The sequence below is a fragment of the Galleria mellonella genome, unplaced genomic scaffold, assembly GCF_026898425.1.
Source record: "Galleria mellonella isolate WM207_F2 unplaced genomic scaffold, CSIRO_AGI_GalMel_v1 utg1166, whole genome shotgun sequence".
Lineage (NCBI taxonomy): Eukaryota > Metazoa > Arthropoda > Insecta > Lepidoptera > Pyralidae > Galleria > Galleria mellonella.
The window spans coordinates 14,401-42,255 of record NW_026441979.1 but is presented as its reverse complement, the minus strand read 5'-3'; the positions used below and the strand labels follow the sequence as shown (position 1 = coordinate 42,255).

The following is a 27,855-nucleotide window of genomic DNA, read 5'->3' as shown; positions in this document are numbered from 1 at the left end:
CGAATTATTCCCGCCTCACAAATACATTTGAATCAGTATAGAGTTTAGTCAAAAGACTGCAACCGGTGTTATAATAACAGTACTTACTTAATTTACTTATAAATAGTCAGTGATTTAGTGTAATATTTATTTTGGAAATACTTTAATACACATAACAAATGTAAGTACTCAATCTTTGTTATCTTTGCTTGTTTATTTATGTATAAAAAAAAATTTAAGAAAGTAATAGGTAACAGCTAAAAAGGAAATTAACGACCGATTAGGCTGTTTGCTATTGATATCTTTGCCTGTTGTTTTAAAAAAGTATGAACAAGAAAAAAGAAAAAAGAATAGTACAGATAATATAATACTTGAGATAAATATTTTCTAAATGTGATTTGTTTACGCCAAAAAAAAAAGTCGAGTTGAAACAATTGATATTTAAAACATATTTTTTAGCTATTTTTATGGGCGTCGGTATGATCAAACCGAATTGAATGAAACAGGAATTGAACTATATTTTTGTTTACGTATTGTCACGTGGTGTCTTCGCCATTTGCGGACCGGTTTTAATGATTATTTTCTTAAGTAAATAGTGTATGTTCCGAGACGGGTTTCGGATTTACTGATAATTAAAAATTAAAAAAAATAATTCACTAGCACAGGGAGATCTTATACAAAAGACGTCTGCTTGGGTACCTTAGTCCCATTCGTGTGTCTGCTGTAAAGCCGATTTGATATAGTATATAATAATGTTTCATGTATGAATGTGGATTAAGTTTTATTGGATGATAATGAAATGGTAACCCCGCCCGCGCTAACGGTATACATTGGTGGGGCACCAGTGAGGGATGATAGGTGAGGATGAAAAGGCAAATCAGTTAGCCTATCGTGATGAATACACCTGGAATTCACCACGATGGTTTCCAGGGGCGACCACGTGGAGATCGACTTGACATGGTATATTGCTAGCAATTGGACTGGTAGTCCTCATTACTAACAATCCCCCCCCCCCCTACTATGTACGTTACAATGTTTATAGTGGATTCCGTAATATTCATGATGCTATTCATGTCTACAGGCGACGGTTACCACTACCATCAGGCGGGCCGTCAGCTTGTTCGCTACTCTACTTTATATGTGTGTATATTATATAAAAGTTATGATTTTACACGATTCTACGAGCGTGGTGCCAAATCCAGTTGTCCTGGAAACTATATTACATTGTGGTAAATTTAAGCATTATGTATTATATTCCTTAGCCTAACAGCATAGTGTAAAAATAGACTTGTCTCTGAACTAAGAACAAGTTCTTAATCTCTGACGTTCAGTTCCAATGCTTTTTAAATTAAACTTAAAAATGGCTAATGGCTACCCTAAAAAGCCAAAGCCAATAGAAGAAAAAAAAATGTTATAAATTACATAATTTTTTTTTTCTGAAATATTGTCTTTACTATTTGTGTACAAAGTAAAATAAAATTAAAAATAATTCACAGTTAGATGTTCTTTAAAATAACAGTAAATCTGTTATGATAGTTTTTGTCTCACTGCGAACAAGACGAAGGCAATGGTTACTATTGAGAGAGTTGAAAGTTTAACGGCGTATCAGATAATGGTTGGAGAGCAAATAGTGGAGCAAATGAGTAAACCCATTCAGTATTTCTTAAAAAACCAATCTGGATTTTTTTTGTCTGATAATGGAACGTTAACCCCGCCTGCGTTAACGGTATACGCTGACAAGGCACCAGTGAGGGATGACAGGTGACAATGAAAAATTGAAACGGCAGGTCAGTTAGCCCATCGGGATGAATACACGTGGACAGAATGGCAAACAAGCTGACGGCCCACCTGATGGAAGTGGTAACCGTCGCCTATAGACATGAGCAGTACCACGGACATAACAGAGTATACTGTTTCGCCCATGATACCCCCCATACATTGCCATTCCTAAGGACTCAGGTATTATTCCTCTGTACCCAGTAAATTCACGCCATATCCCACCCTTCAAACCGAAACACAGCCATGCAAACACAACTGCTTCACGGTTGAAACACGAATGGGACAGAGGTACCCAAGCAATCGACTTTTGTACAAAGTCTCCCTTTCCAAAGTCATGTAAAAATATCCCAATAGCGTGCGTATTGTATACATATCGTGAATCGTCATCATCTCAGCCATTATCCGTCCACTGCTGGACATAGGCCTCTCCCATAGACCGCCATAAGGAACGGTCCTGAGCCACCTGCACCCACTGACTCCCTGCAATGCATTTGAGGTCGTCACTACATCTGCGTAGTCTGCGATCGTGTTACACTGCATTTGCCTGTATAAAGTCGCTATTCATGCATTTTCTTCCCTAGAGGGAGACCGAGGCATAGTTACATCAGGCAGATCAAGGAAGGAGATGGTGTCGTGTCGTTTCAATAGGTGAAGAGACTGGCTTAATCGTATTGAGTGGCAGGAACTCCACCGACAAGAGCGCAGCTCTTAAATAGGATAGATAGATCGGTTGTCGGTTCTTCGAACTACGTGACCAGCCCATTGCCACTTCAGCTAAGCAAGCTGAAGTGGCAATATCTTTCTAGCTATGTCAAATGTATAAAACATTACGAAACTATGTTTAGCCACTCGAATTCTGTACCGTCTCGAGTTAACCTTGTGCTTGGAATAAATTATGTAAATACATAATGACATCACTGGCGCTCCACTGTTTCGCGTAATACCTATGTTTTTACATGATTGCCCCAAAATAAAAATACCTACTTTTGACGGTCGAACTGAATGGTTGATTTTCAGTTTTAAAACAATTTTCTAACGGTCTCTTTGATAGCAATATATTTTTATTTATTTATTTATTTATTTCTTATTGCATTCCATAATATAATTAGTAGATAACATTTCAATTATGGACCCTGTTGGGCACAGCGAGTACGAGAGAGAGATTTCGTCGAATTCTTGTCGAATAACTCAGGATAGGTTTACTGACCTGCTTTCATTGTTATTTATTTATTTTATTTGGGATAACAGCAGCTTTTTACATAATTAAATACGTATTAAATTACATTTCCTACATGTTAGCCAATTATAGTTATTCACAATGCAAAATATAAGCATCTGTTAAGCAAACAAAACCACATTTCATAACAATATTGGTATGGTGCATCCGCTACGATGCTCGCACTGTACGTATACTGTGCAAACACTACAGCTGGGGGGGAAGGGATTGTTAGTAATAGAGACTGAGAATTCCATTGCTAGCAATATACCCAACCAGGTCCAACTCCTCGCGGTTTTCCCTGGAAACTATCATGGTTAATTCCTGATGAATTCATCATGATGCGCTAACTGGCCTGTTTTCATTCTCATCTATCACCCTTCACTGGTGCTCCGCCAGCGTATCCTGTTAGCGCAGGCGGGGTTACCATACCATTTACACCCATTGAAAAAAAAAAACACTACAGCCAACGATCCCACAAACCGCCTCGAGACCAATAAATACGTCACACTTGCGCTAACTTCATGCGCTGCAATATGGGCTGTCGTATTTCATGTCTCACTGGTGCCCCACCAGTGTAACTAGTGTGCACCGGGGCACCAGTGAGACATGAAAGGTGACGAGATTGACCACTATGGTTTTTTTAATGGATGATAATGGAATGGTAACTCCGCTAGCGCTAACGGTATAAGCTGGCGGGGCACCAGTGAGGGATGGTAGGTGAGGATGAAAGGGCAGATCAGTTTGCCCACCGTAATGAATACACCTGAAATTCAGCAAGATGGTTTCCAGGGGGACCACGTGGAGGTCGACCTGATAGGGTATATTGCTAGCAATGGGACTGATAGTCCGCATTACCAATAATTCCTTCCCCCCTGACCACTATGGTTTCCAATAGGAACTGTCTGTAGGTCGACCTGATAGCGCATATTGCTAGGTACTCTGCTCATGTCTATAGACGACGGATACCACTTTCCATCAAGTGGGCCGTCAGCTTGTTTGCCATTCTAAATTGCATAAAGCTGTAACATAAACTTCTAAAACGTTTACACTTTGCGTTTACAAGAACAATACGTCGTGTTACGACCCGATCACCTGCATGTCTGTAATTATAATTAATTATCCGCTAAATGCCCTCTAATTGGTATCTTCGACTCGCGTCTGAATGCCTTCAAAAATGCTCTACAAACAGTCGTCGAGTCTTTTTTTTTTATACAACTTAGAATGGCAAACAAGCTGACGGGCCACCTGATGGAAAGTGGTAACCGTCGCCTATAGACGTGAGCAGTACCATGGACATAACAGAGTATATTGTTTCGCCCATGATACCCCCTTAATTCCAATTTCAATTCAGCGAAATCGATCTACGACAATCATTTTAATCGTGAATATGTAATAATCTACTCTGTCACGTACGTATTTAAAGATGAATGAAACATTTCCTTTGTTTGATCTTGAAAATATAAAAAAAAAACTTGTTTTGTTTTGACATTGTAAAAGGCGCGAAATCGAAATGGCATTTTTTTAACGGTAACGTCACGCGATTACTTAGGTCAAGCGTGTCACGCACTGAAATGTGATCATAGACTATGTATGTGTGTTGTTTGCGTAATGAAGCGACCAAGTTAGATTTTTATTTATAATGTCCACTATGTTTTTGTTATTTTATCAAGATCATTCCTCGGACACTCAGCTATTAAAGTATGTTAAAAATGTTAATAAGCACAGAATAGTTTTTTTTTATTTGTTTTTTTTTATTCACCACTCTCAGAATACTTAGTTTGAATATTTTAATCAGGGATTACAAAGATAGTTTTTTTTTTCGTGCCTTAGTATTTTTTAATGGGTGAAAGTCGAATGCTAATCCCGCCTGCGCTGTCAATATACACTGGTGGGGCACCAGTGAAAGATGATAGGTGAAGATGGAAGCCGGTCAGTTAGTCCATGGGAGACTTTGTACAAAAGTCGTTTGCTTGGGTACCTCTGTCTCATTCGTGTTTCTACCGTGAAGCAGTTGTGTTTGCATGGCTATGTTTCGGTTTGAAGGGTGGGATATGGCGTGAATTTACAGGGTACAGAGGAATAACACCTGAGTCCTCAGGAATGGCAACGCATGGGGGGTATCATGGGCGAAACATTCTAAGATTTTCCTCAATAAGTTACATCTGCTGTTGATGGATCCAAAATTGATGTCAATTTGATCGCTGTGAGCGTTCAGAGTCCTACATAATCCGGGTACAGGCGAGTTGGCTCCTAACACTGTTCTTCTTAACGGAGGACATAAAGGTGTTATCTGTTTCCGAGGTATTCCAGCGGGAACACGAAAGTTAAACAATTTTGAAGTATTTGTGGACAATCTATGTAACAATAACTGGAATAACACCGTTAGTGGATCAAATAATTAAGTATCATGGTACACCATAGCCTACAGGCTCGCCTATACCAATTTGAATGTTATTATGCTCAAAAACAGATGTGACAGACGACAAATGTCCCTGACCCCAGTGTTTACAGTTATGAGCAATATTTTTTTTTTAATTATATTTCTTTTTTTGTATATTAAAAATTGACTCTATTCCAAAAAAATATGTTATCAACATATCGGCCTATAATTGTCCATTACTGAACAGAAACCTCCACCTTGGGGGGAAAGGGATTGTTAGCAATGGAGTTTGACAGCCCCATTGCTAGCAATATGCCTTATAATATAATAGGTCGATCCCCACGTGGTTCCCCCTGGAAACCATCGTGAACAATTCTTGTTGAATTCGTCACGATGGGCTAACTGACCTGCTTCATCCTCACCTATCATCCCTCACTGGTGCCGCGCCGGTGTATACCGATAGCGCGGGTGGGGTTTCCATTCCATTATCATCCATTAAAAAAAACCTCCACCTTGTGGGAGGGGGGGGGGGAGTTGCCAGTATGTGCTACTCTTGGCAGACGGATTGGCAACCGCAGTTAGGCTCTGAAGTTGTTTTAACAGGGACGCTGCTGCCCATCCCTCGCCATCCCTTAGCCGCTTACGACACCCACGTGTAAAGGAAGGGGTGGCCTATTCTATGCCGGGATTACATATATGAAATATGTTACAGTTTATATCAAATTTTATTATACATATATTACATATAATAAGAATACGTCAATAAATACAACGAACTCTGTCAAGGTTGCCTTATTTTTGCATATACGCTCATGTATGCTCCATGTTTACAATATTTATACACAAGTATATTTCAATTCGTATTACAGTGCACGTTACTGTGTGCGTATGTTGTATGTAATCTGTGTATGTGTGTATATTGTATATATCGTGAGATCATTGTCGCCGGATGACGTAAGGCACCATTTATATTTATTTGATTTCGCTATCAATCCAGAGGCCGGAGCAGATATAATAACTTGCCAAAACATAATTTCGCCCCATCGTCATCATCACAGGGCGTATTTAAGAGCTGGGAGTGGCTCAGGTGGATTGTACTCGCCCCAGAATTGTGCGATGCCCACCCTAGAATGCGAGTAAAGCTTTAAAAATTTACAAAGACACGTCTAAGTGTAGATTCTATCATGTTTTCCACGACATGAATGGTAAAATATGGAGACCTAATTACCTAATATGTAGCATTTGTAAAACCTATATTTGAGCAAATAAACTATTATTTTTTTAAACAAAATTCACATTTCCCATTATAAGGACATGAGATAGCGAACTAACCTCCTACAGAAGCACAGTCGGCCTGAAAATTTTTCATAAGCTTGTTGTTTTTTCGAATCATGTCGGTCACTTTAGTTTTTCTGCCGATTGTCTAATTTCGGATTTTATCTCACAGCGTACTTCCAAGTTTAATATAACTTAGAATGATACAAACTGATGACCTAATTGTAAAGTGGTAACCGAAACATTGAATAATTCGCCCACGAGAACTTACAACGAATTAGAGATTCGTGTAAGTTCTTAATCATACATAATCCAAACGCATTACAGTATTTTTTTTTATACAACTTAGAATGGCAAACATGATGACGGCCCACCTGATGGAAAGTGGTAACCGTCGCCTATAGACACGAGCAGTACCGTGGACATAACAGAGTATACTGTTTCGCCCATGATACCCCCCATGCGTTACTATCCCTAAGGACTCGGGTGTTATTCCTATGTACCCTGTAATTTCAATTCACGCCAATAAAAAACGTAATTTTTTACGGCGCAATATCTTCGTCAATTTTTAACCTATTTTTGATAATTATTTTTACAATGAATAGAATTTAAAAAAAACGTTCACGTTCACTTTTTACTTTATCCGAGCAGTAAGTGCTTTATATTATTCTCAATTTCGTGTATAATGTAGTATATGTCATATATGTGTAAGTATATTTGTTATTTATATATATTTATTCGTTTATATATGTAATTTTAGTATGTATGTATATCAATAATTAGTAGTACCGCATTCGAGTATTCTGACACTTCCCTACGGTTGACTGGGAGAGAATGCTTCTAGCATTAAGTCCGCCATATGTACTAATGAGTAAATAAATAAATTTACTCTGATTTACCATTTTTCGTTGCTGATGAACAAACTGGTCGTTTAAAACAAAAGTTAATTATAAACACTCCACGTTACGAATTCACATATTTACAACAATGTTTTAGACGCTACTAAGTTCAAATTTAAGTTCCCTTAGTCGCCTCTTACGACAACCACGAGTAAGAAAGGGGTGACCTATTCTACGCCGGGATCACACAGAGGCGACGGCAGAGGCGATGGAGACAAAGAATCCCATTGCTAGCAATATACCCAACCAGGTCGACCTCCTCGCGGTTCTACCTGGAAACTATCATGGATAATTCCTGATGAATTCATCACGATGGGCTAACTGTCCTGTTTTCATTCTCATCAATCACCCTTCACTGGTGCTCCGCCAGCGTATCCCGTTAGCGCAGGCGGGGTTACCATACCATTTTCATCCAATAAAAAAAAACACATTGATGAAGTATTACTTTAGCCGTTAACTGTCCACTGCTGAACATAAGCCTTTCCCGTAAGAAGAATTTTGCCAGTAGTTGCCACGCTTGGCAAGCGGATTGGCAACCGCAGTTAGGCTTTTAGATATGTTTTAAGAGGGACGCTGCTGCCCATCCCTCGCCCACACATTGATCTGTATGTTCATTTATTAAATGTTGTATTTACATTGCAGACAATGGGCAAAGACGACAAAGAAGAGACCGGCTTCGGCTTCAAAGACAAAGCCAAAGCGGAAGAGACGTTGAAGCTTCTAGAACAGCACGAGATGAATTACAGACGGCTGACAGTGCGCGGTCTGCTGGGTAGGGCGAAGAGGGTGCTGTCCAGTAAGTATGCTTTTAAATAAGTCGATAGATAGATAGATAGATACTCTTTATTGTTCCCTCCGTAACATTACAATAGTCAACTTATTATAGATACAAACAATTACAAGAAATAATCACAATTAGAAAACAATGGGAGACCTTATCGCTAAGAGCGATCTCTTCCAGGCAACCTTTATTTTGGTGGGGGGAAAATGATTGTTAGCAATGGAGTTTGACAGCCCCATTGCTAGCAATATATTGCTAGCAATATATATTAGGTCGACCTCCACGTGGTTCGCCCTGGAAACCATCGTGAACAATTCTTGTTGAATTCGTCACGATGGGCTAACTGACCTACTTCATCTTCACCTATCACCCCTCACTGGTGCCCCGCCGGTGTATACCGATAGCGCAGGCGGGGTTACCATTCCATTATCATCTATTAAAAAAAGAAACCTTTATTTTGGTAATGGAGTTTTTCGACTCAGCGATAGTAGATTGGAACATCAGCTTAGTTACGTAGACCGTGTGGGCTGTACCCAGCCCAAAATTATCTGGTATCCACCCCAGAATGGAAGGAGACCTTTCTACTATACAAAAATATATCTTTTTTTTATAATGGATGATGATGGTATGGTTACCCCGCCTGCGCTAACGGTATACGCTGACGGAGCACCACTGAAGGGTGATAGATGAGAATGAAAACAGGCCAGTTAGCACATCATGATGAATTCATCAGGAATTAACCATGATAGTTTCCAGGGGGAACCGCGTGGAGGTCGACCTGGTTCGGTATATTGCTAGCAATGGGATTTTTAGTCTCCATTACTAACAATCCCTTCCCCCCTCCCCAAAACCCTATTCCCTATATTGTATAATGCAAATAAAGTATACTCATTCATTCATCGTAATTTGAACATGTTACGTATTACATTTGCCAATATGGTAACAGTCGACAAATTTCAATTTTATTACTCGAAACTATGTCAAGTCATTCACTGTACCTACATGCTGCATGCACGTCTTTTGTTTTCATTTCTTAGTAACTTCAAGATGGCGAAGTCGTTAAAATCCTTTAAAGCAGGTATTTTATTCCGAAACTCCTATTTAATTGAGTCAATTGTGAATATATGTGTTTTTATATATATTTATGTGTGTAGATTTATGTATTATTATTATTTTACATATATAGGTGTGTACAATTACTTTTTATTGTATTACATGTTCAAATGTAACTCGATATCATTGACTCTGTCTTTAGCTGTACGGTTTTTGTCCTTGAACATTCTATAGTTTTCTTTCAGCTTTTCAAATGTTGACTGTGAGAGCTCCCTCTATGGAATAAGTCCGCCATTGTACATTAAATCTTTTAATGTGTCCAATGTAAATTATTTATAATAAAGATTTTACAATTTTACAATACAATCATGAGCATTTATATGGTAGTGAATTTACAGGGTACAGAGGAATAACACCTGAGTCCTCAGTAATGGCAACGCATGGGGGGTATCATGGGCGAAACAGTATACTCTGTTATGTCCACGGTACTGCTCATGTCTATAAGCGACGGTTACCACTTTCCATCAGGTTAGCCGTTAGCTTATTTGCCATTCAAAGTTGCATAAAATATATATATACATTTTTTTTTTCGTTCAAGTCACAGATAACAATTTCCACAAAGCATACTGAAATAATTTATTGTATATAAATATAAAACATATATTTCCAATTAGAAAGAGAGAGAGAGACATTTTTTTAAAATTTTTGTTTTATTTTTTATTTGCAGTGACCAAAGCAGAAGACAAAATAAAGAATATAAAAGAAGCAATGGAGGTGTTCGAGAACTGGCTCGCGGACTTGGATAAGAACAAGGACAAGAAGACTGATAAGAAGGAAGAGAAGACTGAGTCGAATAGAGAAGAGAGGAAGGACGAGAAGAATGGCGATGACAAGGTTTTTCTTTTTTTTCCAATGGTTGATAATGGAATGGTAACCCCGCCTGCGCTATCGGTATACACCGGCGGGGCACCGGTGACGGATGACAGGTGAAGATGAAAAGGCAGGTCAGTTAGCCCACCGTGACGAATTCCACTAGAATTATTCGTGACCGTTTCCAGGGGGAACCGCGTGGGGGTCGACCTGATAGCAATGGGGTCCCTTTCCCCCTTCGGTGACATAGTTAGTCGATGTTATATGTATATGTAGTTAACAGAACTGAATAATTGTTATGTGTTTTTGTTTGATACAATTGTATTTTATAAAGTTACTAGCTGACCTCGCAAACGTTGTTTTGCCAAATACATTATTTCTAGAAAATAGGAAAGGAGGCCGGCTTCGTCCTCATCCCTACTCCGTAATGTAACTGATCGATTGGTAGTTGATCAGTTATCGACCGGTGAGGATTTATGATTAATTTAAATTAAGAAAAAATATATAATCAAAGCAAATTGTAATTATAAACTGTACATGAAAATTATATTCGATTGCCATCTTGAAACCCTATTGCGGAATATAAAAATCGCGATTAAAAAACAGGCGTTGATCGTAAAACGGTGAAAATTTGAGGTTGTTTGTATTTTTCAATGCTAAATCCATAATAAAATAAAAATAGAAAAATTTATTGAAATATTAATTTTTTTTTTGTGAGAGTCATCCTTATCATTGAGGGGTATAAAAAAATAGATGTTGGCCGATTCTCAGACCTACCGAATATGCACACAAAATTTCATAAAAATCGGTAAAGCCGTTTCGGAGGAGTTTGGTAACGAACACCGTGACACGAGAATTTTATATATTAGATAATTATCTATAATTAATGTTTTATATAATTAATAACTTATATAACCTAATATGGCCTTATGGCCTTGCAATCCCGGCATAAAATAAGCTACTCCATTCTTTCCCGTGGGTGTCGTAAGAGGCGAGTAAAAGAGAGCGAGGGATGGGCAGCAGTACCTGTACTTGGTTCAAAACCGAGGTCTGGGGGGAAAGGGATTGTTAGAAATTGGGATTGGTAACCCTATTACTAATAAAAATACTCTATCAGGTCGACCTCCTCGCGGTTCCTCCTGGAGACCGTCGTGATTGATTCATTAGTGAATTCGTCACGATGGACTGACTAACCTGCTTCAGTTTCGCCTATCATCCCTCACTGGTGCCCCGCCAGTGTATACCGATAGCGCGGGTGGCGTCACCATTCCATTATCATCCATTGAAAAAAACATAGGTCTTTCCAAGAGACTATAGCATGGAATTATTTAAAAAAAGGGGTAAATAGATTAACTTCAGCAACGGGCACGTAATGGCGTAATTTTAATATAGAAAATTAATGAAAACAGTTTTAAACAATATTATATTTCATTAAACTAGGATTACAACTTAAAAGGGGTCGAATGTCCAACGTGGGAACGGAACGTAGTCCCACGGACAACGGCCGTTTCCACGAACATTCCGGCCGTCGCGTTGCGCTGACTCGGCGTCACGTGTTGGCGATACGACGGCGGGTTCCGTGAATTGTGCTTTCGAAACCAGTGTGAAAACAATAACTAAAGATTGTGTCCCACAGTACAGAACTTGTTATCTTTTTTTTTATACCATTGAGGTGGCAAACAAGCATACGGCCCACCTGATGGTAAGCGGTTACCGTAGACTATGAACGCCTGCTGTACCAGGAGTATTACGCGCGCGTTTCCGACCCTGAAGAAACCTCTTTACCCCCCTTTTGAAGACTCCATGCTGTAGTCTCTTGGGAAAACCTCAGCAGCAAGCTCATTTCAAAACCTGAGTGTTCATGGGAAGAAACATCTCTGAAACCGCGCTGTACGCGACCATTCAGGCTGTAGGGTATGAGGATGAACTCCCTGTCTATCGAACAGTCTTGGTCTAAAAATTACTAAGCAGATTTTGATAAAATTTCATATACGCTGGCGGGGCACCAGTGAGGGATGATAGGTGAGAATGAAAAGGCAGGTCAGTTAGCACATCTAGATGAATACAACTGGAATTCAGAACTATGGATTCCAGAATCCATAGTTCTGAATTCCAGTTCGGAATGGTAACCCCGCCCGCGCTAACGGTATACGTTGGTGGGGCACCAGTGAGGGATGACAGGTGAGGATGAAAAGGCAGGTCAGTTAGCCCTCCGTGATGAATTCAACGATTTTTTTTTTTACAACATAGGGGGCAAACGAGCATGCGGCTCACCTGATGGTAAGTGACTACCGCCGCCCATGATCACCCACAACACCAGCGGCATTGCAGGTGTGCTGCCGGCCTAGATAAATTAGTCACGATGGTTTCCAAGGGGAACCGCGTGGATGTCGACCTGATAGAGTATATTGATAGCAATGGGGAGTAACGTCTCCAATACTAATAATCCCTTTCCCCTATTGTTAGCAATGGGACTGGTATTCCGTATTACTAACAATCTCTTCCTCCCTTTATAGGCTACTGATCAGTGATCATATCCCGGGGTAAAAGCTAGTAAATCCTAACTATTCCTACCTTTTACCAGGACTCAGACTCAGATGAGGAAATGGAGGAGAAGCCGAAAGAGAAGAAGGAGCTGCCCGCCGACACGGTGCCCGGTCTAGGCTTCAAGGACAAGGAGGCGGCAGATGGAACCCTGAAAGAGTTGGAGGGACGCGACCCCGACTACCAGAAGCTGGCCGTCAAGGGGTTGATTGGCAGGGCGAAGAGAGTACTCACATGTAAGTTTTTTTTTTTTATACAACTTAGAATGGCAAACAAGCTGACGGCCCACCCGATGGAAAGTGGTAACCGTCGCCTATAGACGTGAGCAGTACCCAGTTTCGCCCATGATACTCCCCATGCGTTGCCATACTATGTGCTCTGTATCCAGTAAATTCACTGCCATATCCCACCCTTCAAACCGAAACACAGCCATGCAAACACAACTGCTTCACGGTAGAAACACGAATCGGAGGACCACGTCACGTGGCAGCCGTGGACCTGACAGCGTATATTGCTAGCAATGGCACTGGTTGTCCGCATTACTAACAATCCCTTCCCCCAACTTATCCCCATTAGTAAGAATATTTAAATTTCAACTCTGGTCCCTACACTTAAAATCCATTTCACCGTTCCAGGCACTCGTGACGAGACCAAGTTGTCCAATATAAAAGAAGCGATTACAATATTCGAGAAGTTCCTGGACGACTTCGACACTTTGCACCTGAGCAAACAGAACAATCCGTACCTGAGCTTGGGCATCGTGAGAACGGCCCTCAAGTCCGCCGGCGACAGCGTCACTCAACAGCAGGTACATTTTGTGACACTTTTAATGGATGATAGTAGGCATGCACCTAATTTTTTTTGAGTTAATTTATTTATTTATTTATTACATCCACTGGGTGAGCCTTACAGTCTTCCAATACGCTCACCCAGGAAAGCATGAGTACAATAACATATAAAAATGATGAAAAAAAAATATTTTTTGCGTCTATGGTCGCAAAAAAGTTTTTTTTTTATTTAAGAATTATTTTTATTGATATGTTTTAATTTATGCAATAAATTTATATATATACTAGCTGACCCCGTAAACGTTGTTTTACCACTTATTGCGAAATATAAAAATCGCGATTAAAATACAGGGGTTGATCGTAAAACGGTGAAAATTTGAAGTTGTATGTATATTTCAATGCTAAATTATAATAAAATAAAAATGGAAAAATTTGTCAAAAAAATAAAAGTAATTTTTTGGGGAGGGTCACCGTTTCGGAGGAGTTTGGTAACAAACACCGTGACACGAGAATTTTATATATAAGATATATATATATATATATATAATTATTGTAACTGCATATGTAAAGCCCTGTTGACTTTGTCATCCGGCACCCCGGGATTTGTGTTCTCTAATCACGAGGCACTAAACATTTTTACTGTATCATTGGTTGCAGAGATCGTTCATAGCGGCGTACTCGTCGGTGAACGGCGAGTACAAGAGGTTGCGGACCGTCCAGGACACAGACTCCGGCAAGACCTGGGACATCGTTAGGAATACTGCACTTAAGGACCTCAAGGAAAAGGTTTACAATTCAAATATCCTTATTACTAATGTTTTACAATTTTTCCTTATTTTCTAATCTCGGTAATAAAGGACTCAACATAATAAATGCTTTATTTCCCTTACAAACTAAAACATACATTCTATAAACAACTATAAAGGTTACAATTTGAATGATTATATAATAAGATTTTATAATAAACTGCCGGAATCTGCATTAAATCTGACAGAGAGGCAATTCAAATCTTATATTAAACAATTTTTATGTAAGAAAGCCTATTACAGGATAGACGAATTCATAGATGACAACATATCAAGTAAATAATTAGTTTATTAGCATACAACGTTATAATTTTATTTTCTCATTGCTTTCTTGATTTAATTGATTAATTTTAGAAATATGAAAGCGTAGCGGTTTTTTTGTATTAATTGCCGCATGCATTCTTATGTAAAATGTGAATACTATAACTATCAGATGGCAATTGTGAGTAGCTTTGACGTGGTCTAGTGTTTTGAGTAGTCATGCTCACTAAAATGTCCAGACTTGTGGCGGCGTGGTGGGCCGGGTCATTGGGCTCCCTAAAATATGGTCGAGCGCAGTGATGGCTGGCTCATCCGTCATACTCGTGAACGGGTGCTGCTTGTAGGGACTGGTCTGCTCTAATCACTATGACTGATTTCCTCTTATTAATTGTTTAACCAGTTGGTTATGTATTCAATATTTTTTTTTCTTTTTGAGTATTTAATTGAATTAGTGCTAATTGGTGGTTTGTATTCACACAATTAAACTTGAAAATGTAAAGTAATAATAAAATTATTTAAAAGAGCAACACGCAAGTTTCTTGCTCGTTCTTCTTGTGATGAGACAGCTTTCCGAACGAGCGGTAGATTAAAAAAAAATGTAATGACTTTTCAAAAGTGCTTCAATGTAAGTTTATTTGAATAAATGATTTCTATTCTATTCTATTCTATTAAAAACTAACAACTTATGCTAACAATCAATTTTTTTTTTTATACAACTTAGAATAGCAAACAAGCTGACGGCCCACCTGATGGAAAGTGGTAACCGTCGCCTATACACATGAGCAGTACCATGGATGTAACAGAGTATACTGTTTCGCCCATGATACCCCCCATGCGTTGCCATTCCTGAGGACTTAGGTGTTATTCCTCTGTACCCAGTAAATTCACTGCCATATCCCACCCTTCAAACCGAAACACAGCCATGCAAACACAACTGCTTCACGGTTGAAACACGAATGGGACAGAGGTACCCAAGCAATCGACTTTTGTACAAAGTCTCCGTCTGGTAACTTAAAGATAACTATGAAATATTGCTATAATTACAGAACTAAATTATAATGTCGCGAACAAAAGGTCAGGTCAAGGTGAACTAGTCTAAGCTAGTCTAAAACATTATCATCCCATCCTTATCCCAATTATTATTTGTAATCAGCGTATTGTTTTTTATCCCCATATTACAAAAAAGATTTGGCTTCTAGTCTTACGACCGGCCCCTGTCTGACGTCAATCCTCTTTGGGAATGCATTTGTTGGTGTTTCTTTTTGACTTTGTACAAAAGTCGTTTGCTTGTCCACCTCTGTCCCATTCGTGTTTCAACCGTGAAGCAGTTGTGTTTGCATGGCTGTGTTTCGGTTTGAAGGGTGGGATATGGCGTGAATTTACAGGGTACAGAGGAATAACACCTGAGTCCTCAGGAATGGCAACGCATGGGGGGTATCATGGACGAAACAGTATACTCTGTTATGTCCACGGTACTGCTCATGTCTATAGGCGACGGTTACCACTTTCCATCAGGTGAGCCGTCAGCTTGTTTGTCATTCTGAGTTGTATAAAAAAATTAATAATATCTGGCTCTTATTGCTAGAATTAAATCACTCAAAAGCTCTGATTAAGAGGTTTTCAAAAAATTACTGTTAGAAATGAATTCTTTTGAGTAAAAACAATTTGTGTGTACGAACAAGGGCTCTCGCTGGACACTGCGAACTAAACAAGCATATGGCCCAACTGGGCTTATGCCCAAAAAGTGGTTGCAGATTTTGTCACAGTGAGGAAGAAACGCCGCAGCGCTGATTGTGTCGCTGTAGCCCTCTCGTACATACACGATAGACGTTTTCCAAAGGAGATACCTTTGGAAAACGTCTTAAAATTCCTATCATTGATAGGAATTAGCAGCGAACTTAGAAAAGTGCGAGCACAAAAGATCGTGGAAAGGTCGTAGAGTTACAGGTGTTAATGATGTGCGCTTGCGTTTGATGATGAACAGATGATGATGATGATGATGAATAAATACACCTAGTATTTGCAGCGATTTAACTAGGGTAAATAAAATAGATAATAATTTGAAGCGTTGATGTAATATAAATTTGATGTTATACGTTGAAGTTTTGTTTTGCGAGTCCGTTACAATTTTGAAAACCTGAAAGGTCATGTAAATTTCTCCTGCGCTATGATTGGCGTTCTCGCGATGCCGTGATGAGCGGCTCTTGTTACTGGTTGATGTTGTGTGTGATTATCTATTTTTAACTTAGCAGTCGTCCATTGGTTTTACCGCTGAAACCGCTTCATTATACGCAGGAGTGAATAATATTATTTGCATATTGTTAATGCTTTAACATGCCCCCGGCCTTGAAAGATTCTACTTTCAAGTCTTCCTCCCAGAGAGGACATATTTTTGAGAATGCCCGCCTAATGATGCCTGACTCGGTCCTTATATCAGCAACTCTTGATACGTCGTCGCTGCCTGGAACAGTGGACACGATACGACCCAAATGCCACTTTAATGGAGGTAAGTGGTCATCTTTGATGAGTACTAATGTATTTGGTTTTAAGTCTGCTTGACGTGTTTTCCATTTATTCCTTGTCTGCATCTCGGATATATATTCTTTGGATCATCTTGTCCAAAAATGTTGGCGAATTTGTTCCACGCGCTGATATCGTGTCAAACTCGTTGGCGCGGCGTCTTGAAGATCGTTGCACGGAGGTGCGGTCAGCGGACGACCAACCAAGAAATGAGCAGGGCTTAATGGAAGATAATCATGAGGATCCGTGGACATAGGACTAAGGGGACGAGAGTTCATGACAGCTTCTACTTGAGTTAATACCGTGTTGAACTCTTCGTACGTTAAATGTAAATTCCCGACTACCCTTCGCAAAGAATGCTTACATAACCGAACCCCTGCTTCCCACAAACCACCGAAATGAGGAGAATAAGGAGGTATAAAATGAAAATTTATGCTGTGACTAGTAGCGTAATTTAAAATATCTTGTGAACAATTAGAGAGGAACTTATGAAATTCGTTCATAAGGCCGACAAAGTTTCTGCCGTTATCAGAAAATATATCAGACGGTTTACCACGACGAGAAATAAACCGATTGATAGCCAACAAGTACGCATCTGTTGACAAATCGCCTACCAACTCTAAAGTAACTGCACGAGTAGTGAAACAAATAAAAATTGCAACATATGCCTTTACAATACGTGCACCTCGACCTTTGCGGTTTAAAATATAAACTGGACCCATATAATCAACCCCTGTATACATGAAGGCAAATCCTGGGCTTACGCGTTGTATGGGTAGATTACCCATGAGCGGTGTGAGGGGTTTGGCTCGAAATCGGGCGCATTTGGCACAATTATAAACAGTTTGTTTAGCAACATTCCGTCCACTAACAGGCCACCACGTTTCCCTTATCGCATACAAGAGAGCCTGTGGCGCTGCATGTAGTAGCCGCTTGTGTTCTGCACGAAACAGTAGTACTGTGAAGTGATGTTTAGCTGGTATCAATATGGGATGTTTTTTATTGTAAGAAAATGAAGTAGAATTATTAAGTCGACCGCCTACTCTAATTAAATTGTTTTTATCGATAAAAGGATTTAAATTTGATAAATTGTGCGAATTATTTAATTGACCGTGTTTATTTAATATATCGTAGGTGTCGGAATAGGACTCTAGTTGCGTAAAATATACTAATTTCTGTTGTGATTCGTTCAACTCATTAACACTCAACACACCTGTCCGTTTATTAATTTTATTTTTTGTGTTATGTATGAAGCGTAACATGTAGGCGCAGGCTCGTGTCATGCGATTGAGTTGAGAGAATCTATGGAATGGAAACCAATTGTTTTGATGTGTAATGTGATTGCAATGTACTGATTTTGACTTGATTTCAGGCAAGTCTAACACTGACCAGTCCGTGTTAGTCTTAGATTCAGTACAGTTGTCCTTTGATGCGTCATAAGTAATGTCGAATAAAAAGAGGAGGCCCTCCCACCATAATTTACAGCTATGTAATGTATCTAAATAGGATCCACGGGACACTATGTCTGCTGGATTTTGGTTGCCTGATACGTGGCGCCATGTATGGTCACTTGTCAATTCTTGTATTTCAGCGGTCCTATTTTGAACAAAAGGTTTCAGCAAATTAGGGTTCATTCGTAACCAAGCGAGAACAATAGTCGAGTCGGTCCAAAAAACTACCTTACTAAATTGACACCGTAGTGATTGTTGTATTTTTTCGAAAAGTCTAGCACCTAACAGAGCACCACACAGCTCCAACCGCGGGATACTGGTAGGTTTTATAGGGGTGAGGAAAGGTGCCGATGCTGTACCGTATGTCACTGTGTTGAGTTGATATATACCTAACTCATCTGTGGGGTTTTCGCGCCATAATATTAATTGTAAGTCGCGTTGATTATGATTCACTAATACCTGCCGATACATCTTTTCGATATCGGCACACGCTACCCACCGATGTTGCCTAAAACGTAATAAAATGGCAATTAAGTCACCCTGTATAGCAGCACCTACGAGTTGTAAGTCATTAAGCGATTTACCTGAGGTGGTCGTCGCGCTCGCGTCAAATACAACTCGTAGTTTTGTTGTAGTACTATGTGCGCGAAATACTCCATGATGCGGCAATATGTAGTGTGGAGTATTGTATGTATGTACTTGTGACATATGGCCTAAACTAATATATTCCCTCATGAATGAAACATATAATTCCTTATATTCCGGTGTGTGTTGTAATCGTCTTTCAAGTGCGTAAAAACGATTTTTTGCTTGTGAATATGACTCACCCAATAAAAGAGGGTCAATCTTAAAGGGGATGCTTACACAAAATCTATCATCTGTTGTGCGAGTTGTAGTTTTCATAAAGTGTTCCTCACAAGCCTTTTCCTCATCACTATGTATATCAGTAGCCCTAGGAAATTCCTCAAGTTCCCAGAACTTTCTCACCTGTGTGTCTAGTGAGTGGGTAAAATTACAAAGAACCTGTGAATGTTTGTGTGTGTTGTTATATATAGGCCCCGATATGATCCATCCCAATTTGGTATTTTGTAAAAATGGACCATTCTTTAAACGAATCTTTCCTTCGTCAAGGAGATCCCAGAAATAGTCCGCACCTATTAAAATGTCAATCGGTTGTGACTCATGATATGATGGGTCGGCTAACTGTACGTGAGTCGGAATGCGAATATTATTTATATTAATTGATGTTGATGGTAAATCTGATGTAATATTCTGAATAACTAAACATTGTATATTTGTGGTGTAGGGGCTACACAGGGATTTGATGATGATGTTACAAATCTGCGTGCACTGTGTTACCGCGCTGCCTACACCCTTTATGGTATGAGTAGAGATGGGCAATCCACCTGGGTGGGTTTAAAGTCTGGTGGGTAAAAACCGGGTGTTTTGGGTTTATTGGGTTTAAACCCCATAAACACCCAAATTTTTGGGTGTTTATGATTTTGTACTTCATCATCGTCATCTCAGCCGCAAGACGTCCACTATACTGGACATAGACAATATTATTATGCAGCCTACAGAATAAAAAACTTTTAATTTGATTTTGAGTTTATTAAGAAAGAGATGAAAGTAAAATGTAAAACTACAGTCAATCACTGTCAGATTCAGAGTTATTACAAGCGATGAATTGTATAGGTTCGATAGGCTCTATTTCGTCTAAACTGTTATGTTCATTTACTTGCTCAATGAAAGCTTCTAAGGTATTTTCTTCATTAAACTGAATGTCCTCGCATTCAGCTTTATGTTTAAGATTCCAGTTATAACAAATGAATGAAATTTTTTCAGTTCTTTCAGTTGTAAGTCGATTTCTTTTGTTATTATGTATGTAGCCTTGGATACTAAAGGAACGCTCAGTGGCTGCCGAAGTACAGGGAGCTGATAGAATACGAATCGCTACTTTGCTTAACTCAGTGGAACCACAAATACCTTTCCACCATATTAGGGGCTCAATGCTATCTAATGAGCTCCATACAAATCCTCTGGCCCAAAAGTTTTCTTTAGCTTTATAACACGCCAAATCTGCCATTACATTTGACAAACTTAAGTGTTGGCTTAAATTGTAGATAAACTCCATACCCTTAAGTTCTTCCTCTTGAGTAAGTTCGACTCCTAGAGTCCTGGGGTCTAGAATATATGCTGCAAAATGTATTGGCCTCATTGCCATATTGCATCTTGAAGATACTGATGTTAGAATCTGCTGTTTGCTTTCTTCGCTCAATGTCGAAATCTCATTTAATGCAAAACGTATCTTAGCTTGTACATCTCTAAATGTAATGTATGTGCGATGCAAACGATTCTGGTCGCTCTCTAAGTAAAATATGCTTTCAGTGACTGGTTCCAAAATACTTATACATTCCCCTGTCTTCGTCCAGAAATCATCACTTAGAATTAAATCTTTAATATCTCTTGAAATTACTACATCTTCTCTAACTGTTAATATTTGCAAAGCTATCTTATTTGCTTTCAAACTTTTTAACGAAGTAACATGACTTCCCCATCTTGTAGCACAAGGCAATTTTAGTGTTTGTGTAGAATCTTCACCCTGCCTTGATTTTATCAACAAGGAACTTAATCGTTGACTCCTTTTAACAGTTTTTATTATATTTATGGCTTGCATAATAAACACAGTTACTTCTTGTATCTTTACAATATCTTGGCACAACAAGTTAAGGATATGTGCACAGCAACCGAGAGGAACAACATGTGGATATTTGAGTTTTGTTAATTCGAATGCCTTTTGTATATTTCTAGCGTTATCGCCAATAAGTACAAGAAACTTATTTGCTCCATACACTTTCATTACTTTTTCAACTTCTTGGCTAAGGTATTCACTAGTGTGAGGATTACTTTCTGTATTCAAACTTTTAACGTATGCAGGTTGAGGTTTTGATATAAGAAAGTTTATTATTCCTTCATTTCTTAAATTAGACCAGCCATCGCACTGAAGGTGTAAGTAACTACAAGCATTTAGTTCCTCATTTAACTCAAAACGCATTTCTCTATATATTTTATCTAAGTATTTTGTCGCTAAAGCTTTACGTGAAGGTATTTTAAATTTTGGTTGCAATTTTTCGAAAAATTGTATCCATAAAGGATGTTGCACCATCGATAATGGCGTCCCTGTTACAAATATAGCTCTCGCTAATTCTGTTTTTATATGATCATCGGTGTCTTGAAACTCAGCATTTATTGTAGTGTTAGCAGACGACGAGGGGCTTATAAAAGAATCATTTGTCTCTATCTCTGACAGTCCAGACATTTTGGTTTTGGACGAGCTATCTTTTATAAGTTTCATAGAGTCTTTTAATGTTTCTGGAGATTTTGGACAAGTGATAAGATGTTGAAGCATTTTGGCAGCATTACTGAATTTGTAGACCTTATTACAAAGCTTGCAAGAAACAGACTTGTTTGGTAAAGTACGGTAGTGCTCCCATATGCGTAAATCTTTAGGTCTCCCCATTGAACCTAAAAAAATGAACGATGATTAGTTGGTCTGACGAAAATTCAACAATAGAGTGCCTATTTTTTTACAATGATTATTTCTTGTTATTTACAATAAATTTATTAAAAAAATAATAAAATAAATACAAAAAACCTTTGTAAAATTACATCTCCTCGGAGGATTAAACGCAGACGCTAGTTTATTATCGTATTGTTCTGTATTTTTCTCAGCAACTTCTTTAATTCGATTAGGTACTTACGCATATTATGTTAAAAATAAATATCTAGTACACATCTTAGGCTATCCACCATTATTATCCAATGACGACTCTCAGCTAACTATGCACTATCATCCAAAATAAACGTGTATGGAAAATTTTATCCCAGTCGGTTGAGGATTGAGGATAATTGCATCAACATACGAACATACCTACATACTTTTATTTACATAACGCAAGCTAAATAAAAGCTTGTAATAATACATCTAATTTTAAGTTAAAATTGTTAAGTGATCATGATATAATTGTATCATTCAAAAATCCACTTACCTTTAATTATTTCTTGTTAAGTATAAATATTATTTCAAATCTGCTCCCTTAATATGCACTTTTTTACTGCTTTTCCTACCTAACACGTTACCAGGAAGTCACGTTACCAGAGTCAGAGTAATAGTGAACACGTTTGACAGTGATTGTCGTCGCCTCATATTCAGCGTCGACGAATAGGGGAATCCCCAGTCATAATGTATTGCATGCGTGGCGGTCTTACTTCAAATCCATAAACAAAGAGATAATTACAGAACTCGATACTAGATGGCGCTGTTTTTGTTTGAAGAAAGTTTGCGGGCTAAAATACATAGAATTTCATCAATGACTTCCACAAAGAACAACATTTCTGTTTTTTCTAAGTCCGTATCTCTTCCGTATATTTCATAAGATATAAGCTTGGGCTACATTGTTATGCAACGTGATTTTGTCGCTGTCTTGCTAGCAGGGTTGACAGATATACGATTTAAATCGTACTCATACTATTATTTGTCTATTTTTTAATGTACGATCGTAAAGATTATGATCGTAATTCGCACAAAAACATACGACTTTTTGGTTACCTGGCAACATTTTTATTATGAAACGAACATGCTCACATCATCAGTCACATGCAACAATTTATTGGGGATTTCCCCTTCACATCTGGCAGTCCTGCTTGCTAGAATATAGGTAAGTCAGCCACAGTTACTGACGATCGATATTTAAAGGGTATTGTTTTTGTGCTAAATATTTCATAAAAACGTTATTTAATACTTTGTGGATTATTAATTTAGTTGATAATCACTGGAAGTAAAATGGATGCTAATTTGAGAGATCAAGATCTTCGTATAAAACAGTTAATAAAAGAAAATCTACGTAAGTACTCTTTTTATACCTAGGTAGGTAAGGTATAATAAACACAAAAGGTACTTAGATCGCGTGTGTTCGAAGCATTTATTCTAATAAATTTAATTTAAAATTGTAGAAAGAAAAAAATGTCTGCCAAGCCGTAGCCGAAGCCGATCTCCAAATATATTTGGCGATAGTGAGACCCAGTGTCCAGATGATTTACCCAGCGTCGTCGCAACAAAGAAAAAAAACGAGGATAAAGTAAAAGAAAATTTACTGAAAGAAGAAACAAACTGTTCTAAATGCTTAATTTATGGAGAAGAGGATAAAAGAAATGAGTATTTCGGACTGTTAGTGGCTCAAGAATTTAAATATATACGGCCATGTGTGCGAACGAGGTGTTATGAAGAAATTTTAAAGTATCTACGGGAAGCAAAAGGCCAACATGTTGATCAACTGCAACATGAAAACACTGAAAATTAATTACTTTCATTTTATTATATATAGATTTTTAAAATTTCCTGAAATATTATTAGTTAACGTTTTATTTAATATTGTAGAATTGATCAATACAATTTATAAAAATAATTTATTGGTATTACTTACATATTTTCAAAAAAATACGTAAAAACCTATTTTTTTGGGTGATTATGGGAGTTTATGGGTGTTTATTGGGTTTTTACCAAAGCACCGGGTTTAAACCCGGTGCTTTGCCCATCTGTAGGTATGAGTGGACTGTATTAATGGCGTGCCTATTTTCTCGCAAAACGATTGTGTTATAAAACATCGCTGACTACCGTTATCCAGTAGCGCCCGTGCGCTGTGATAGTTATTACGTTTGTCACAAACTTCAATCATAGCAGTAGACAATAATACTGAGTCACTATTCGATGTCGATAAGGGCACATGCGATTTGCCATCTAATGTGAATAGTGCTAAAGCGCTCTTTTGTTCGTGTAAAATAGAATTATGTTTTTTCGAGCAATGTTTACAACAACCACTCCGGCAGTCATTGACGGAATGTCCGGAGCGTAAGCAGTTCTCGCATAGTTTATTTTGTGTAATTAATTTATATTTATCGGCAATTGATAAATCTAAAAATAATTGACACGAATATAATGAATGTTTAGAATGACACATGGGGCAAGGTTTACGGTGTACAGGTGTATATTGTTGATATTTATTCGTGGACATGGAAGAAACGTTACAGTGTACCCTCTGCGATGAGTTATGAGTTGGTTTTTTATTAATATTGTGCGTTAAATTATGATTTGTACTTAATAACGTTTCTAACATGTCTGCTCGACGCGAAATAAAATCAAGTAGACTATCAACTTTCAACTGACCTTCAGATGCACTGGTGTTAAGTGAGAATAGGAGTGTTTTGTGTTGCTCCCATTCACGTTCAGTATTCGAATCGAACTTGGAGACCACTATAAAAATAATTAGTGTGTCCCAGTGTTCTGTTGGTTCGCCGAGAATTTTTAATGCGCGGATATTTTTTAGGACGGTGTCAACGAGCTTTCTTAATAATACTGGTGATTCTTTTGTTAGTGGCTGAATTGAAAATAGTGCCTTGATATGATTGTGAATTAACAATCTGCTATTATCATATCTATTAATTAGTAACTCCCATGCGACGGAATAATTAGATGCTGAAAATTCAAGTGAATCTATAACTAATTCAGCACTACCCTTCAATGACGATTTTAAATAATGAAATTTTTGAATAGGGGTTATTTATTTAGAGTTATGTATTAGTGATAGGTAAATGTCTCTGAATTCTAACCAATTCTCATAGGATCCATCGTAACTGGGTAGGGAGATGGTCGGTAGTTTGACCATATTAAGAGGTCCCTGATGAGATTGTTCAGAGATTTTATCGTCAGATAGCACACTGTCAGCCCTAGCAATCACACTATAATAACTGGTTTCGAATTCCTCTCTACACTCTAATTGTTCATCGATATCATCAGAATGTTCCTCAATTTTAGACTGAACTTCGTTAAAGTCGGTTAAAAGAGAAGAAGCACCTTGTATGCGTAACTTAAATTCAGCCTTTTTAAATAATGCCTGTTGGGAACATACTGATTCTACATATTTTTGTAATTTAGTAAGTCTACCTTTTATCACGCCCCTTTTGCGTATATAAACATTTATTTCACTACTAGTCTTACTGGGGGAGCTAGTAGGGGACTTAATGGGAATAGATAGGTTAGTCTTATCCATAACTGTGGTTTGTGGAAAGAATGTGGGTACTTACGATTTGCGAATCCGATGCGTTGTTTATTCTGACCGTTACCGAATGCGGTCAGCGTGATGCTATGAATGTTAATACACGGCACTAGAAGTATAGAAAACACGGTATTAACACAAACGAAGGGGAAGGTTGTGGGATATCTTGGCTGGTACGTCTACCGAACTGCGCTTTATTGATGTTCGTGTCCAGCTTGCGTCTTCTATCCAACAATATTCCTTGACTGGTCGTTGCTCTGGTTTCTGAAGATCCAGGAACGAAGTCCAAGGTATGTTCTGGTTTCTGAAGGTCCAGGAACGGGGGTCCACGTATGCTCTGGTTTCTGAAGGTCCAGGAACTGGGGTCCACCGTATGCTCTGGCTTCTGAAGATCCCGGAACAAAGGTCCAAAATATGCTCTGGTTTCTGAAGATCCCGGAACGAAGGTCCAAAAATTCTGGTTTCTGAAGATCCCGGAACGAAGGTCCAAAAATTATGTTAATGATGTGCGCTTGCGTTTGATGATGAACAGATGATGATGATGATGATGAATAAATACACCTAGTATTTGCAGCGATTTAACTAGGGTAAATAAAATAGATAATAATTTGAAGCGTTGATGTAATATAAATTTGATGTTATACGTTGAAGTTTTGTTTTGCGAGTCCGTTACAATTTTGAAAACCTGAAAGGTCATGTAAATTTCTCCTGCGCTATGATTGGCGTTCTCGCGATGCCGTGATGAGCGGCTCTTGTTACTGGTTGATGTTGTGTGTGATTATCTATTTTTAACTTAGCAGTCGTCCATTGGTTTTACCGCTGAAACCGCTTCATTATACGCAGGAGTGAATAATATTATTTGCATATTGTTAATGCTTTAACACAGGTTTTTCTGCTTGAAAAATCCCGTCTTTCAATAATAATAACACATTACTATTCTGTTTACACCGAAGGATGGGTAGTAGCGCCCCTCTTAAAATATCTGTAAAAACCTACCTGCGGTTGCCAACCCGCCTGCCAAGCGTGCCAACTACTGGCAAAACACCCCTTATGGGGAAGGCTTATGTTCAGCAGTGGACAGTTTGACGGCTAAAATAATAATATAGTAATTATTCCGTTTGATTCAAAGTAAAAACAAATTATATTTTTAATTACAAATAATTTAATTACAGTACGCTGAAGCTAAACTATTCAACGAGAAAGATGAACCAACCAAAGAGCATCTAGAGTTGCTTTTATGGGCATATTCGCCGGAAGCGGCGCGCGTGAAAAAAGTCGTGCCAGAGACAAAAGAAGAAAAGCAAGATGGCGGCGATAGAAAGCGGCGCGCTAGTGACAGAGATAGCGAGTCGCCGAGTAAAAAGAAAAAGGAGTGATGCGGTAACCTGTTGTGCATTTGTGTATTATCAATAAAATATAATTTTGGGATGACATCTTTGTTTTTTATTTATCGTTTTTACTCTAAGAACAAGGAATTACATAGAAGGAATGATAAAATAAAAACTGTAAATCATACGGTTGCCTCCTTTCTTCTTATGCAAATATAATTAGTAAAAAGAGGACGAAAGATACACCATCAGTTGCTATTCTTGTCAATTCATAGCATAGGATAATGTATAGAAAATGTTTGATATGTCAATTATTTGTCAATGACAAATGTTACATTGCTAGATTATATATTGGACACAGTTTATGTAGAAAGTACGCGAGCAGGTTGTATCTGTATTTGGTGGGGTTATGAAATGCCCGCTATGAAATGAGACAAATAGACACAAACAATTACAAGATAATATTACACTGAGAAAACAATGGGCGGCCTTATCGCTGAGAGCGATCTCTTGCAGGCAACCTTTGGATGGAGAGGAGTAATTATAAACAGTTTGACTGGAGGCACGAAGTAAGTAAATATATTGTAAATAAACATTGTTTTATATAAAATTGGTGCATTTCGATTTAAAAGGCAGGATATGGCAGTGAATTTACAGGGTACAGAGGAATAACACCTGAGTCCTCAGGAATGGCAACGCATGGGAGGTGTCGAGGGCGAAACAGTATACTCTGTTATGTCCATGATACTGTTCATGTCTATAGGCGACGGTTACCACTTTCCATCAGGTGGGACGTCAGCTTGTTTGTCA

The 27,855-nt window shown here is 38.4% G+C and overlaps 1 protein-coding gene across 1 annotated transcript; it reads left to right on the top strand.

Annotated features, from left to right (window-relative positions):
- LOC128200660 (uncharacterized) lies at nucleotides 1-27,150 on the top strand. The gene is made up of 7 exons (XM_052894778.1): nucleotides 1-160; nucleotides 8,174-8,327; nucleotides 10,093-10,259; nucleotides 12,820-13,015; nucleotides 13,415-13,587; nucleotides 14,225-14,353; nucleotides 26,890-27,150. Exons 2-7 carry the CDS (start codon nucleotides 8,177-8,179, stop codon nucleotides 27,091-27,093), a joined length of 1,020 nt encoding a protein of 339 aa, XP_052750738.1. The 5' UTR covers nucleotides 1-160; nucleotides 8,174-8,176; the 3' UTR covers nucleotides 27,094-27,150.
- The last annotated feature ends 705 nt before the right edge of the window (nucleotides 27,151-27,855 follow it).

Bases quoted from the DNA above. Each gene is read 5' to 3' on its own strand.
- LOC128200660 (XM_052894778.1), top strand. From the start codon at position 8,177: ATGGGCAAAGACGACAAAGAAGAGACCGGCTTCGGCTTCAAAGACAAA. The intron at 8,328-10,092 runs GTAAGTATGCTT...TTTTATTTGCAG, and splicing joins GGCGAAGAGGGTGCTGTCCA to TGACCAAAGCAGAAGACAAA. The intron at 14,354-26,889 runs GTTTACAATTCA...ATTTAATTACAG, and splicing joins TTAAGGACCTCAAGGAAAAG to TACGCTGAAGCTAAACTATT.